General features: G+C 39.1%; 1 protein-coding gene across 1 annotated transcript in view; it reads left to right on the top strand.

The window, feature by feature from the left end:
• LOC126337802 (uncharacterized) overlaps window positions 1–15,413 on the top strand; it is an 86,693-nt gene extending 71,280 nt beyond the window's left edge. Inside the window, exon 6 of the mRNA XM_050001499.1 lies at window positions 15,176–15,413. Within this exon, the coding sequence (XP_049857456.1) occupies window positions 15,176–15,338 (163 nt within the window). The 3' untranslated portion in view covers window positions 15,339–15,413. The remainder of the gene's footprint in view (window positions 1–15,175) is intronic.
• The last annotated feature ends 1,748 nt before the right edge of the window (window positions 15,414–17,161 follow it).

Raw genomic sequence — 17,161 nt, 5'->3', positions numbered from 1 at the left:
CAAGGACTTAAGTCCGGGGAGTATGGTGGATGGTATAGTACTTCCCAGTCCCGTCAACCGAACAGAGCAGCCACAGCTTGCGCTTTATGTGCCCATTCATTGTCATGCAAAATGATGGGTGGGTTGTGCAGAAAGTGTCACCGCTTCTTTCGCAAATCTGGTTGCAGGTTATGCTCCAAAAACGGACAGTAATACTGTTCTGGTCTGTTGGTCTGCCATGGAGGAACGTAATGCGTTGGGATAACACCATCACAATCGTACACGAGAATCACCATAGCTTTCACCATAGTGGGGCTCTGACGCACTTTCGACTTTCGCAGTGACCCATAATAACACCATTCGTTGGATTGGCGTTTCAGTTTTAACTCATAAGATGTGGCTGATGTCTCATCCAGTGCTACGACACGGCATAAGGTGTGAACACAATGTGTGCTGCTGATAGCAGCAATAGTAGATTCCATTGCATAGTGTCTCCACAGCAGTGTTGCCACTATTTAAGTTCCAACTTATGTATTTCTATATAATGTTTATTTTTTCCCTTTAGGCTTTGCTTTCCATCTATTTCCCTAAATGAAAGTCAAATGGAGGTCAAATGATTTTGATAGCCAAACAATATGAGGAGTGCGATGACAGTATGAGGCTGATACTGAAGGTTGTGAGCAATCCTTTGTTACAGCTGCGGTTCCACAATGTAATAAAAATGATTGCATTTTTGTAATCTAGATACCTTACATTATGTGTTTTCATATTGTGGTGTCATTTTCTGTCAATATGACCAGCAAATGTTTCATTCCACCAATGTGCTGGTGTTGAACTCCTTGTTAAAGAGGAAAATCTGCTGCTGAGATTCATATGTGCATGGGCACCAGCAATATTAGGAGATGGGAGAAACTCTTCAAAAATGAGATCATGAGTGTCCAAGATGAGCCTCACAGCAATTCCCCTTGAACTGCCTCCACAGTTTGTGAAACGAAAACAGCTGATGAGTTTATTAAAAAATACAGACATATCACTATAAAAGGAATTGCAACAAAACTTGAAACACTCAACACTGTGTTGCCAATGAAATTACTGAAAGCCTGTTAATGAATATTAGACCAAAGACAATAATACAATAATGATACAGGGCCCAGCAATAAAATCTCCCTCATTTTAATAGATTGTTGAAAAAAAATTAAATATGATAGAGAAAAATTACTTTTATTTATGAAAAATACATACTTTGGCATTTTCGATTATTTGGTTTTAAAAATTATATTTGCTTAAGACATCCTCCATTGTTGACACATTGACAAAGTCTATCATGAAAGTTCTCCATCCATGTTCATCTCATTTCTCTTGGAATGGCTGCTACTTCTTGAGTAATGGTCTCTTTAAGTGCTTGCATTGTTGTGGGATGATGTTTGTATACTAGAGCCTTTAAGTTTCCCCAAAGAAAAAAATCACAAGGTGATAAATCAGGCGACTTTGAGGGACACGTGATGTCTCCTCGCAAAGAGACAAGATGACCAGGAACCAGCTCATGCAACATTTCCATAGAACGCCGAGAGGTTTGGGATGTCGCTCCAACTTGCAGGAATCACACTTCTTGATCTTCATGATCTGTAATAAACTGGTTTAGCCTAGGTTGGAGGAAGATCTCTAGCATGTAACAGTAACAGTTTGAATTAACTGTTATCATGTGGCCACCTTCTTTGAAAAAATACTGTTCCCACACAAAGCATTCACCAGCGGAGCACCAAACTGTCACATGAGGGCTGTGTAGTGATTGCTGATGAATTTCATGAGGGTTTTTCTGCGGCCCCAAAGCAGAAATTCTGTTGTTTACAGTTCCTGATAAGTGGAAATTGGCCTCACTCGAAGAAATAAACAAAGTGCCATGTGGAATGTTTTGAAGAAATTCCTCACACACAAGTCTGAGAGTTTCAAAATCTCTTTTGCTTAATTCCTGGTTACCATCATTTTGAAGGGGTGCATATGAAGTTCTCAGTGAAGAATTCTTCTTACACTCCTATCAGATAATCCCAGGGCAGGTGCACATTTAAGTGCTGAATGTATTGGTGATTGTTGCAAAGACACTCTCACATGTGCCAAATTTTCTGACATTGTTGCAGTATGAGGATGGCCAGTAGATTTTCTTCTCAGTTCTGAACCTGTCTTTCTAAAGTTTGACAACCACAGCTGAATAGTTTTTCTATCTGGGACATGATCATGTCAGCCAAGTTTGAATCGTCTCCAAAACACTTCCCTTTACTAATCACAGAACCAGTGTCACGCATAAATTCCTCCACAAGAGATGCGTGATGCTCACCAACCCAAGGCATGGAGCACACTGAAAATGGTGTGTACACTTCTTTCAAACAAAACACACTCCATATCAGTATCCTCACTACAACTTGCACACTAGCTATGTCGAATGCGGGAGGTTCAGCCTTGCTGTGCTGGTACTGCGAATGGCTGAAAGCAAGGGGAAACTACAACTGTAATTTTTTCCAATGGCATGCAGCTTTACTGTATGGTTAAATGATGATGGTGTCCTCTTAGGTAAAATATTCTGGAGGTAAAATAGCCCCCCCCTCCCCCTCCCCCATTTAGATCTCTGGGAAGGGACTTCTCAGGAGGACGTCATTATCAGGAGAAAGAAAACTGGTATTCTACGGATCAGAGCATGGAATGTCAGAACCCTTAATCGGGCAGGAAGATTAGAAAATTTATAAAGGGAAATGGATAGTGGGAATTAGTGAAGTTTGGCCACAGGAGGAACAAGACTTCTAGTCAGGTGGCTACAGGGTTATGGATACAAAATCAAATAGGGGTAATGCAGGAGTTGGTTTAATAATGAATAAAAAAAATAGGAACATGGATAAGCTACTATGAACAGCGTAGTGAATGCATTATTGTAGCCAAAATAGACATGAAGACCAAGCCTACCACAGTAGTACAAGTTTATATGCCAACTAGCTCTGCAGATGATCAGAGATTGAAGAAATGTATGGTGCGATAAAAGAAATTATTCAGATAGTTAAGGGTGACAAAAATTTAAGTCATGGGGGACTAGAATTCAGTAGTATAGGAAAAGGAATAGCAGGGAAAGTAGTATGTGAATGTGGACTGGGGTAAGGAATGAAAGAGGAAGCCGCCTGGTAGAATTTTGCACAGAGCATAACCTAATCATACCTAACACTTGGTTTTAGAATCGTGAAAGGAGGTTTTATACATGGAAGAGGCCTGGAGACACTGGAAGGTTTCAGTTAGATTATATAATGGTAAGACAGAGATTTAGGAACCAGATTTTAAATTGTACGACATTTCCAGGGGCAGATGTGGGCTCTGACCACAATCTATTGGTTATGAACTGTAGATTAAAACTGAAGAAACTGCAAAAAGGCGGGAATTTAAGGAGATAGGACCTGGATGAACTGAAAGAACCAGAGGTTGTACAGAGTTTCAGAGAGAGCATAAGGGAACAATTGAAAGGAATGGGGGAAAGAAATACAGTAGAAGAAGAATGGGTAGCTTTGAGGAATGAAATAGTGAAGGCAGCAGAGGATCAAGTAGGTAAAAAGACGAGGGCTAGTAGAAATCCTTGGGTAACAGCAGAGGTTTTGAATTTAATTGATGAAAGGAGAAAATATAAAAATGCAGTAAATGAAACAGGCAAAAAGAAGTACTAACGTCCCAAAAATGAGATCGACAGAAAGTGCAAAATGGCTAAGTAAGGGTGGCTAGAGGACAAATGTAAGTGTGTAGAAACATATATCACCAGGGGTAAGATAGATACTGCCTACAGGAAAATTCAAGAGACCTTTGGAAAAAAAAGACCCACTTGTACAAATATCAAGAGCTCAGATGGAAAACCAGTTCTAAGCAAAGAAGGGAAAGCAGAAAGGTGCAAGGAGTATATTTGGGGTTTATACAAGGGCAATGTACTTGAGGGCAATATTATGGGAATGGACGAGGATGTAGATGAAGATGAAATGGGAGATATGATATTGTGTGAAGAATTTGACAGAGCACTGAAAGACCTAAGTCAAAACAAGGCACGGGGAGTAGACAATACTTCGTTAGAGCTACTGATAGCTTTGGGAGAGCCAGCCATGACATAACTCTTCCATCTGATGAGCAAGATCTATGAGGCAGGCGAAATACCTTCATACTTTCAAGAAGAATATAATAATACCAATCCCAAAGAAAGCAGATGCTGACAGGTGTGAAAATTAACAAATTATCAGTTTAATAAGTCATGGCTACAAAATACTAATGTGAATTCCTTAGAGATGAATAGAAAAACTGGTAGAAGCCAACCTCATGGAAGATCAGTTTGGATTTCATAGAAATGTTGGAACACATGAGGCAATAATGACCATACGACTTATCTTAGAAGATAGATTAAGGAAAGACAAACCTACGTTTCTAGCATTTGTAGACTTAGAGAAAGCTTTTGACAATGTTGATTGGAATACCCTCTTTCAAATTCTGAAGATGGCAGAAGTGAAATACAGAGAGCAAAAGGCTATTTACAATTTGAACAAAAACCAGATGGCAATTATAAGAGTCGAGGAGCATGAAAGGGAAGCAGTGGTTGGGAAAGGAGTGAAACAGAGCTGTAGCCTATCCCCGATGTTATTCAATCTGAATATTGAGCTAGCAGTAAAGGAAACAAAAGAAAGATTTGGACTAGGAATTAAAATCCAAAGAGAAGAAATAAAAACTGTGAGGTTTGCTGAGACATTGTAATTCTGTCAGAGACAGCAAAGGATCTGCAAGAGGAGTTGAATAGAATAGACAGTGTCTTGAAAGGTGGATATAAGAAGAACATCAACAAAAGCAAAACGAGGATAATGGAGTGTAGTCGAATTAAATCAGGTGATGCTGAGGGAATTAGTTTAGGAAAAGAGACACTTAAGATAGTAGACAAGGTTTGCTATCTGGGGAGCAAAATAACTGATGATGATCGAAGTAGAGAGGATATAAAATGTAGACTGGCATTGGCAAGGAAAGCGTTTCTGAAGAAGAGAAATTTGTTAACATGAAGTATAGATTTAAATGTTAGGAAGTCTTTAGTGTAAGTACTTGCATGGAGTGTGGCCATGTATGGCAGTGAAATGTGGACGATAAATAGTTTAGACAAGAAAAGAATACAAGCTTTCAAAATATGGTGCTACAGAAGAATGCTGAAGATTAGATGAGTAGATTACATAACTAAAGAGGAGGTGGGTTAATAGAATTGTGGAGAAGAGGAATTTGTGGCACAATCTGACTAAAAGAAGGGATTGGTTGGTAGGACATGTTCTGAGGCTTCAAGGGATCACCAATTTAGTATAAGAGGGAAGTGTGGATGATAAAAATCATAGAGGGAGACCAAGAGATGAATACACTTAGCAGATTCAGAAGGATGTAGGTTGCAGTAGTTACTCAGAGATGAAGAAGCTTGCACAGGATAGAGTAGCATGGAGAGCTGCATCAAACCAGTCTCTGGACTGAAGACCACAACAACAAGAATCTGATAGGAAAGGAAAGGTGGTTCCATAATTATGTGACTGAATAACAACACTTGAGTATGTAATGGCATCATTTGGATTCTCCTGTCTCGGAGCTCTGTTGTGCATTGCACTATGAACACCATGCACCATGGTAACACCTGGTCTCACACTGCCCCTGTCACTGTGGAGAGAATCAGAATATTTGTATGGGAAAGTCTTTCACACCTTCCCTATTGTTCTGACTTGGCAACATTTGGAGATCATATTCCTGATTCTGTGGAAGAACAGCTGAAAGGCAAATGCTATGAAACACAAGAAGGCGTCCAGAAAGCAATGCATCAGTGCCATTTAACCACATGGAGGGGGGAAATGCATGTAATGAAACAGAAACTTTACTGAATAACAGCAAAAAAGTTTGTAGATCAAGATGATGTACATGGTTCCTTTGAAATTTGTAAATTTGTATTCAAAACAAGATGACAGTTACACTGGAAATGGCAACTGCAGACGCTGTCACGTTGACAGCATACTTCCATCTTGTAGAAAGTAGAATCTATTCCAAATATACTGACAACTCCTTTAAAATGTAATATAATTCTGAAAGATAACAGGTCACATTAAGCAATTATATGTCATGCTGCACCAAATATTTACTGCAAAGTGTACTACGAAGTTTTGCGTCCAGTAATGTAAAGCATGAAACTGTGCTGACGTAATGTTTGCCACATCTTTTAACGAGGAACAGTGGAGAGTGTTGACACTCTTTGCCTGTTTATCATGTTATTATGTACTAACAGAGAAAGGCTTCTACTTCATTCATACAGTGATAAGCCAGAACATCGCGGCCACTGCCTACTGTGAGGTGGAATGCCTCCTGGTAGTGTTGTGTGTGTGTGACACTGTAAGGAAAGAATGTAAGCAGAGGAGAGACGAATGGGCAGACATTACAGCAAAGATACAGGCTGCAAATGTGTAAATCCTCTGATATAAGGGATATTGATGAGCCAGCCAGGGTGGCCGAGCGGTTCTAGGCGTTACAGTCTGGAACCGCGCGACCGCTATGGTCGCAGGTTCGAATCCTGCCTCGGGCATGGATGTGTGTGATGTCCTTAGGTTAGTTAGGTTTAAGTAGTTCTAAGTTCTAGGGGACTGAAGACCTCAGAAGTTAAGTCCCATAGTGCTCAGAGCCATTTGAACCATTTTTGATATTGACGAAGTGCACATTGTTGTGGTGCTGTGGGTGGAAACGAGAATTTCTGAAACAGCAAGCTCTTTACCTGTTGCTGTACTACTGTCGTGAACACCTGTGGAAAGTGGTTGAAGAATGGTGAAATAATGAGTAGGCCATGTTCTACTGGTTGACCACGTCTCATCACAAAACGTAGAGGACAGAGGATCACTCACTGTGTAATCCCCAATAGACAATGATCTGTGGCAGATCTGACAGAGTACAGTGCCAATGCAGGCACAAGTGTTTTAGAGCACACTGTTCAAAAGTCATTGTTGAACATGGAGCTCCATATCACATGACCCCTACGTGTTACTCTGTTGACCCAATGACTTCGTCAGTTATGATTGGATTGGGCACAGTACCACTAAGTTTTCACCATGGATCAATAGAAATGTGTTGCCTGTCAAATGAATCACATTTTTTGTTACACCAGGTCAATGGTTGGGTCCTTAAATGCTGTCATCCAGGCAAATGGCTGTAAGAAACATGCATCACGCCAAAGATGCAGCGAAGTGAGGGCAGAATTATACTATGAGGTATACTGAGTTGAGCTTTCATGGGATCTACATGATAGTCAAAGCATCATAACAGCAGTGAACTATGTGAACATTATTGCAGACCACCTGCATAGCGTCATAATTGAAGTCTCCCTATGATGATTACACCTTACAGCAGGATAACTGTCCATTTTGCAAGGTCAGAATCATGCTACAGTGGTTTGAGGGGCATTAACTGACATTGATGTCTTGGCCAGCAAATGTTCCTGACCTGTACCCATTGGAAGACATATTAGGGGGTGCCACCTTCATGCCCATAAACAACCACCCTGTAATTTGTGGGAATCGCTTGTCCAGTGCATATACACCTGGTGCTACATATTTCTGGAATCCTGCCAAGGACTTGTAGAATCCATGCAAAGCAGAATCCCTGTTGTACTGCGTGTGAAAACTGGAACAACACCCTATTAAACAGGTGGTCATAATGTTTTGGCTCATTGGTGTATTTTGTTCAGCATCACATTCATAAGAAATTTTTGTACAGAAAACTACGTCTCATGATGTTCACTGTTAACAAATTGGGGGGGGGGGGGGGGGGACACCACTCTGGAGTCTGTACATACAACTGTTGCTCCGTAATAGGCAACGACAGACTAGAAAAGATCAAGAAAGAGCTTACAAAAATCAGTTGAAGTATTGTTGGTTTAAGCGAAGTACGCCAAAAAGGGGAAGACTGTCTCCATTTGCACTCTGGCAACTTGTTCTACTTTTGTGGCGACCTGGAAGGAAAACTCAATGGAGTTGGCTTCTTAATTAACAAGAATATCGCTGGTAGAATATATGTCTTAGAAGAAATTCCAGCAGGATAGCTCGAATGGTCCTTAAGGTGTCAAATAGGCATAAAATACAGATTTTTCAGGTGTATGCTCCCACCTCAAGCCACCCTGGTGAAGAAATTGAATCTTTTTATGAAAGCCTGGATAGCACCTGTAAAAAAGGTAGCAACTGTCACTTCCAGCTGGTTATTGGCAATTTTAATGCAAAAGTTGGCATCAAGAAACAAGATGACACAGTAATGGGCAACTATGGGATTGATGATGGAAACGGTAGAGGTGAGAGATTAGTCCAGTTCGCTGAGTACACCAAAATGTCCATCATAAATACGTTCTTTAAGAAGCACCCTGATCGAAAATGGACTTGGAGGATCCCAAATTTCAGTGTTAAAATGAGATAGACTTTATTCTGTCAAACATTCCACAGATTGTAAAATACATATCGGTGCTAAATCAGTTCAACACTGGCAGTGATCACCGTCTCGTGAGAGCAAGGGACGAACTCAATGTGAGAGATGAAAGGAATAAACTTATGAAAGGGAAGAGAAGTGTAATCAACCTCAAAAACCTGGAAGAACATTTGTTGAAATTCCAAGAAGTCCTCCAAAGTAAAGATGGAGATTTGGTGGAAATGACTGTTTCAAGTGCACGAGAAGTTGGTGGCCTATGCCAAAAGAATAAACAACCAAAGAAATTCAGTGCCAAAACTGAAAAACTTTTACAACAGAGGAGAGAAATGAAACTCCAAACCGATCGTGATGTGGTAGTGTATTCCGAACTATGTTAGGTAGTGCAACGAGAAATGAAAACTGACATACAGAAATTCAGTGAGGTCACCTTACGAGCAGGCTTAGAGAACAAGTCAAGTTTAAACAAACTCATAATTGGTAAAAAGCAGATTGTCGCACTTGATGGAAATGTCAGATGAATCACTGAAAAGGAGGAGGTTTTGAAGTTCATCAGAGACTTTTATAGCAATTTGTATAGCAAACCAAGGGAAAATTTGAGTGTATCTAAATTAAATGATGTACCTAGTGTTCCAGATATACTCCTATCGGAAGTTAAGTGCGCTCTAGATAGCATGAAGGAGGAACAGTGCCGGGTGACGATGAGCTCAGTGTTGACATCCTGAAACTGGCAGGAGAGGTAACAATAAATGACTTGGCAAAAGAATTTCTTCCTGCCTGCACTATGCTTCAATCCCACTATCATGGAACAAGGCAAAGATTATATTGATACACAAGAAAGGAAGTATCCACAACATCAAAAACTATCATCTTATCAGCTTGCTCTCAATTTTGTACAAAATTTTCACAAAGATCCTGTTAAATCGAATTAGTGCAATCCTAGACTCAGCCCAACCTATAGAACAAGCAGGATTCTGAAGCAAATTTAGCACCACTGACCACATTCTGACTATTAGTGAAGTCATAAGCAGAGAAAATGAATACCAACTGCCTCTCTACATTGCCTTTGTTGATACTGAAAAGTTGTTTGACTCCATTAGCCATATAGTTGTCCTCCAAGCTTTGAGTGAGCAAGGAGTGGGAGCAGCATACAATGAAGTTCTCGGCAATATTCACAAAACTTCTTCTTAGCTGCGTGATCAGTGCGGTGGAATCCCACGCCAAGAGGCCCGGGTTCGATTCCCGGCTGGGGCAGGAGATTTTCTCCGCTCAGGGACTGGATGTTGTGTTGTCCTCATCATCATTTCATCCCCATCTCCAATGCACAAATCAGCCAATGTGGTTGAATACAATAAGTACTTGTCCTCAGCAGCCGAACTTCCCCAAATGGGGGACTCCCAGCCCACAATGCTGTATGCTCATTTCCATTTTGGCACTGTGTATCACTGCACTGCATTGGATTCTGGCAGTTATGATGCTGCCGATGAATCCTGCATTTGCCACATCCAGTAGGAATGATAATGGAGCAAGAAGTCTGGTCCAATTGTGGGTTCTGTGATGTCAGCGATGGTAAAATTTCAGGAGAACGCATTGTGCAGTCCCAAGTCCAGCTCAATACGGTGAGTGCCGTAAGTTAGTGTGGATGAATTGTTTGCTGCAGAGATGCAGAAGGAAGTTAAGGTACATGGATAAATACACAGCGTGTCCCAGTTCTGTTAGGATTGTAACTATGAAAAATAAAAGTAATGAATTATATTCACAAAATCGCTGCATTTATTCAAAATAGTTTCCCCCTGAATAAATACACAGATGAAGCCGTTTTAAAAGTGTTTTCCAACTGTCACTACTTTTTCTTCGAATTACATTGAGTACTGCAGTACAATTTTTTTTGGATGCCTTTAATTGTGTTGTAACAGTGTCCTTCCATTGCCAACTTCAATTTGCGGGACAACCAGATCCGCCAAGTGATCCAGGACTGTGATTTATTTGCTGCCAAAACAATCTTTGCTTTGTGGCTGGGGCGTTGTCAAGGAGCAACCAGGAACCTGCCTCTTGATGTTCAGATCGACCTCGACAAATTCTTGCCCAAAAATGATGGAGGACTTGTAAAACCTGGTGTTGCCTCACTGCTCCACCATTATTTTCCAATAAGTGTCATACACATACTGTTACATTAATGACTAGGACACTGCTAAGACCCTCTACATGGCTGTTGTTGAAGCTTCAAGGGTCGTAATGCCACAGTTCGCCACAAGAGACCACTGCAGTTTGGAATTTCACACAACCCATCCCAACAGAACTGGGACACATGGTGTACACAAATCTGAACCAGTGTCCAAAAGAAACTTTTGTCCCATCTTCTAATCCCTGATGAGGAGATGCTGAGGATGTTATCAGCAACTGAATGCTCCTACGTCCAACAGCCACTGGCAGTTGGGTGAGCACAAAGTGAGGTGCACGTGTGTGTACGATCTCCCAACTTCCTTCAATACTAGCAAAGAGAAGGTGGCTGCTCTGCACCACTCAGGGCCAAGGAGTTCATAGAGGAATGACTACACAATCTCTAACAACTGTATCCGCTGTTGTTGCTAGAGCTCATTGATGTAGCAACTCACTAATCTGGTTAGCCACAGCATTAACCTTAACTGTGAGGCCATTGTAATGTGCCCAGGTTGCCACTGATGACAAAGCAATGTTGTGCAGTACTGCGACTGCATTCATTGAAGTTGGCATTGTTGCAACAGCTTCTGACACACTATTACAGCTTTCACCTGGGTGGGAAGACAGCTACTCCACAGTATAGTTAGTAAGGTATCAGGCAAAGTATCTGGATTAACTTTCCTGCATAAGTGCCTAAGTTACTGTGATATTTTTCTGTCACTGATAAATGCTTGCTATAGTGCTTCAGCACACGCTTTTTGTGTGAGGTGGAAACCCTGGGAATTAATTTGGACTTGAATTTGTCGTATATCTCTCACTCAGAGGCACAGTTATTGCATCTTTGACTTCAGCCATGTAAAAACAATCCAGCTGGCTCAGCACCAATTCAAATTTAGTCGAGTCTGTTGTTATTCTGGTGTAATGAAAGCTTGCTTCTACTAATACAAAGCATAATGTAGGATTATGAGGTTGGAATGAAGGCAATCTCTCAGTGAGTCGCAATACTGAGGGCACTTCTGCGGCCAGTGTGTTTTGCATTTAGTGAAGATTCTTCCATTGCACCTGAAAGTTAGTCATCTTCTTCTGCTAACATAGACTGAACACACACACCGAGAACATGTCGGGGTCACTCCAATATAGGTGCAACTAGGAGTTAGCCATCTGAACAACTGTAACTGCACATTCGAGATGCTCTACCAACTGTATGGAATATGAATTTCAGTGTACCAAGGAAGAATGGAATTTATTCACCAATAAATACAGAAGACTATATAAGACAAGAACTATTAGGTTAGCATCAATGTGTTTGTTGGGTTTCCTTCCATATAAATCATCACCATGATATAATGTGCCCAATTCCATTATCCATGATGACAGTAGGCATGTTCACAGGGTTGCATGCATTTGTTCCTTTTCGTAGTGGCGGCAACGCATGAGGTAGCTTTAGTGTGAATTTGCAGCAGTGGATTGCAGCCGTACCCATAAGTCAGGTGCGGACTTATTGATAAGAACTTTGTGCAACATGAAATACCAAGTATGTTGGACTGACATGGGCACAAGACTTACTGAAACGGTGTGCTCAGTGGGACTGAGAGTAACTCTTCATGAGAACTGCCACCGAAACCAACACTCTGGCACTAACCTAATGTTTGTAAGAAGTATCTGTCATTGCCAAGAAAGTAATGTTCTCTGTAACATTCATGGAATATCGTACTGCACATAACCCCGCATCTCTGACAGCTGTGGTGCTAACTCTTTGATGGCTAATGTAAACAAAGCATCTGACAATCATTCGTGCTACAGCTTCTTCCCTGTGTCACAGTATTTAGCTACACTTATACAAGTTGCTCCTGCGAACTTGTTCTTATCCTTTAAAAAACAAGCCAAGGAATTTCGTGGTACATTTATCTGGCTTCATGCTCTGCCCACCCATATTTCATTTTCAGTGAGGTTGCACGTCAGTTGTCTTATCAGTTTGTGGTTTCTTCCCTCTCTCTTCCAGAAATTTTCAATATGCACCTCTCCATTTCTCATTGAGAGACCCTCAGTTCTCAAACAGTTTTCAGACTAAAAATTCATGTTTTATTGCTGTGTCAAAACTGGTAATTCTACACACTAATTGTAATTTTCCATTAGTTTGAAAACACTAATTTCCCCAAGAGTGCTACGTATGTTTTCTCTCTTTATTTCTACCAATTTCCTATGTGAGGATTACATGTTACTGTAATGGTTATTCAGAGTTACTTTCAAACTACTGTGTTCAGTTCTTCCCTCCACCATAAAGGTTTATTTGCACTAGAGGCAAGGCTATACGTCATCATCAGTAAGACAAAAGTGATTCAGGTGTATTCCATTTACAACTTATTTCTTCTTCTTTTTACGAGTTTAGGAATCTAAAGATTTTCCCCAGGAATGCTGAGACTCATTTTGTTGACAGTGAATTACTCACTATCCTTATGAAGTCTAATTGAAGTGCTGAAATTATATATCCATCAGTACACTAACATTGGTTGAATTAATGTCTTGTTTCTCATTTTGTTGAAATTGAGTCAACAGCTTTTTAAATTATATGAATACTAGGCAAAGTTGTAATTCATACTCATTTTAGTGAATATCTTGTGCATTGTGGAGGTGGCTGAAATGTCTGTAGAGTATTTATTGTCTGTCCACTTTCTTGTGAAGCGAAATGATTACAGCACCATTTGTCTTTGAGAATTGCTTTCCTCTGCAGTTTTCCTGTACGCAATGAAGTAAGTTTCTTTTGTATTGCTACACTGTCAGTTTAACTATTTTCTTTCTGTTATTGCATCTGAAGCCATCTTCATTAATCACACAATTTCCATTAGGTTTTCTTTTATCATTTTCATTACTTCGGCTATTAAACTTTTGTTGTAACTTCTCACATGCTCTTGAAGATTTTGTGAATAGTTCTTTTTATCATATTATCTCATGTTCCAATTGCTGTGTTCTTCCTACTATTTGCCTATTTCCATTGCAGATTTCTTTCCTTTTGTCATATTCATAACTGCAGCTTCGTTGATGGCCAAACAACTTTTTTTTTTTTTTTAATTCCCCTTTTCACTATGTCCATGTAATCTACCTTTTCCTAGATGCTCTACTTGTTGCTTGCTTTAAACTGATACACCCACCAACCAATTATTAAATTATTTCTTATAATCTACATTTATGCCAAAGAAATTGTTTCATTCCCACATAGTATCTAATTTCTCACAGTATCTTATGCTTTAAGGGATCACTTTCATTGAAAATTGGTACAAGTGTCACAACCTGTGCAGTCTTCTGATGTTTGACGGAATAATCAGTTTTAAAAAATCAATTTTCTATTTGTTTTCAACTGGAAGAATGAGGTAAGGACAAACCTTTTTTCTTGACAAATTCTACTACAATTGATTAAAATTTTCGATTGAATATGTTTTGTTTATTTTTAAAACATACCTTTCTATTTTGTTTGAAATCCCTTAACAGACTAACATTATTTCATTTTTGCAATAAAAGTCTGCACTTGAATTTCCTCTCTGATCTGCTCCTCTGTCACAAAACATATGTCCTGATTTTAATTATAATTGTTGCAACTTTTCTGTTGCAATTTTGATAGCCCTAATGTAGTCAATTTGCTGTTATTTAACCCCTATTTAAAGTCCCTAACATATCTTCATGCAGCGATACTAGTTTATTGTTCCTGAATATAAAGGGAGTTATGTTTCTAATTTTTTTTAGTGGTGTAGTTTTGCAAAATCTATATATATATATATATATATATATATATATATATATATATATATATATATATATATATATATATATATATATATATTAGAAGGAAACTTCCACATGGGAAAAATATATTAAAAACAAAGATTCCAAGACTTACCAAGCGGGAAAGCGCCGGTAGACAGGCACAATAAATAAAACACACAAACACACACACAGAATATCTAGCCTTCTTCAGGAAAGAGGGAAGGAGAGGGAAAGACGAAAGGATGTGGGTTTTAAGGGAGAGGGTAAGGAGTCATTCCAATCCCGGGAGCGGAAAGACTTACCTTAGGGGGGAAAAGGACAGGTGTACACTCGCACACACACACATATCCATCCGCACATACACAGACACAAGCAGACATTGTCTGTGACTCAGCATCTCCACTATATGGCGATTGGTAACTTTCCTTTTCATAACACTGTTAATTCCCATACATATTAGAAGTGTGTGCTTTCTCTTTTCATTTAACCAGACTGAACCACAGCAATGCATGACAGCGCACAGCTGACGTCTACTTCTCTCATCTGTGACAACTGACTATTGAGTCAGTAGACTTCAGCTGTATTAGTATGTTAAGAACACTGGATACTGTTCAAGTTTTCAGCAATATAACCACTAACTACTCTCCAACAATAAAGTGTATGTTCTTTGTGCACTACATAGTTCAATCTTTAATAATAATCATATTTTTTCCTACCCTACTTGAATTAATTCTCCCTATGCAACCTATGAACTATTGAAAGGGAAAACTATATTAATAATGTCTTATTTAAAATTTATTTTCAGTAACAAATGGCTGGAAGGCTTTGTGGAAGGCACTCCATTTCAAGAAGCAATAAATAATGCTAAGACTGGAAAAGATTGCATAAATGTGTATTCGAAGTGCCCTTTAACAAAGGAGAAGCTGAAGTCTATGGCAAAATCTTTTGTTGCAACTTTAAATCTGTAAAGTTTGTAGGCAGACTGCTTTGTTGTGTGTGTTTTCATTGTTATTTTTTGTATCTGATGTTATGATAAAAATATCATGAATAAAGCCAACTGTAAAAAAAAATGCTTTACTTAATTTGTATTTCTTAGGACTGCCTGAAATATAAGGTCCTGCAAGGACTCTTGAAACGTTCAAATACAAATTACTAACACTACTAAGTATGGAAGTTAACTCATTCCCCATCAGCAATGATTCACCCTCACAATCTTACTTATGGAACACAATGTTTGAATGTGTGAGGAATGAACTGTCAGTGTATTTATTGCCCGGATCTGCTCTGTAGTTCTTATACCTCTCGCCACTCCAGTACACACTGCTCCTTTAAAAAGAGCAGAATAGCATTTCTTATTCTCCTTCAAATATCGAAATTACACCATAACACCTGACTTGTCGTAACTTCTGGCATTGCATGAAAGTTACTACAATTGTGCCCACAAAAATGTAACTAAGGTAACTGAAATGGAAGCAAGTTTTAAATTATGCTTTCTATGTGAAGTTGATATCTAGCATGACAGTCACAAATTATTATTACCACCACACGTAAATGCAATGTCTCGTGTTAAAAGACAAAAAAGATACTATTATGTCAAAATTGAGTTTCATTGTCTTATAATTACAGTGATAGCAGTCCTGAAAAACTACATATATACATTAGTAATTTGTGTTAATGTATTAAAAACTGAACATCTGATTCTTAATTCTGGCAAATGTTAGTTTATTTCGCAATACTTTAAGTGACTTACTGCGTTTTCAAGCCTGAGCCTGAAATTACATGTTCTTCACAAACACAGTGTGGAGTAGAAATTATGACCATATATGATTCTTCACTTTTGGAAAGAGAACTGGGCAATTGTTATGGAAATATCTTGATTCAGGGATTCCCTATATATGTTGCATTTGGACATCTAGTGAACAGGCACAATCTATGGTGGACTTTGTAACATTCTAAAGTTTTCCCCCGTCAATTGCACGAGCTTTCACTACTGTCTACTAAAATAATTTTCAGCCAGCCAAAGCTATACTATACCTGGAGTAACATTATGCGACTCAATGAATTATTGAACATAGTAAGACAATACTGTATACAGATCTCTCCTGTTAAGTAATGCCTCTTTTCCAAAATACGTTGTTCATTACTTCAGACATGGTTGCTGCTGTGTGTGTCGAATGGAGTGTTTACACAGTGTGTGTTATCAACATGCATCTCTGTTCACACAATGCTACTCCCTCAATAAAAAATGGAACAAGACTGATAGAGGTACTAAACAACTCTTTGCTGTGCATATCAGTCCATAATGTTTTTAAACCTTCAACTGTCTCATTATCCAACAAGTTCATCAAAACTGATCAATAACTACAGTAGATGAGCAGCTTATGACAAACTGGATCACTTTGGTGCAATGCTTTATCATCTCCACCAACTGCTTTGACATATCAATCCCATTACTTGCAGTCTGCTTCTTTTGTGTGGCTTATCTAACAATTAACTCTTCTGTCAGCTCTGCATACTTTTTCCTTTGTCCTATGGAGAATACACACTTCTAACACACACTCTCTCTCTAACCTTCAAGATTTATCATTAATTCTTTTCACAATAATAATTTTTTTCCCAGTATTCGGTAACTTTAACAGTCAAGCTGCAGACAATTTGTAAGGATTGGCCCTCTTCTGACATTGCAACCAAACCACTTTACAGAAAGTGGACACAGATAAAAAATTTTTGGCATGTACATATCACTATGGATATAGGTACTGAGTAAAATGTATGTATTACAACTTCTGAA

The sequence above is a fragment of the Schistocerca gregaria genome, chromosome 1, assembly GCF_023897955.1.
Source record: "Schistocerca gregaria isolate iqSchGreg1 chromosome 1, iqSchGreg1.2, whole genome shotgun sequence".
NCBI classification, from domain to species: domain Eukaryota; kingdom Metazoa; phylum Arthropoda; class Insecta; order Orthoptera; family Acrididae; genus Schistocerca; species Schistocerca gregaria.
The sequence above is the reverse complement of the archived record's forward strand: the minus strand, read 5'-3'. Positions and strand labels throughout refer to the sequence as shown.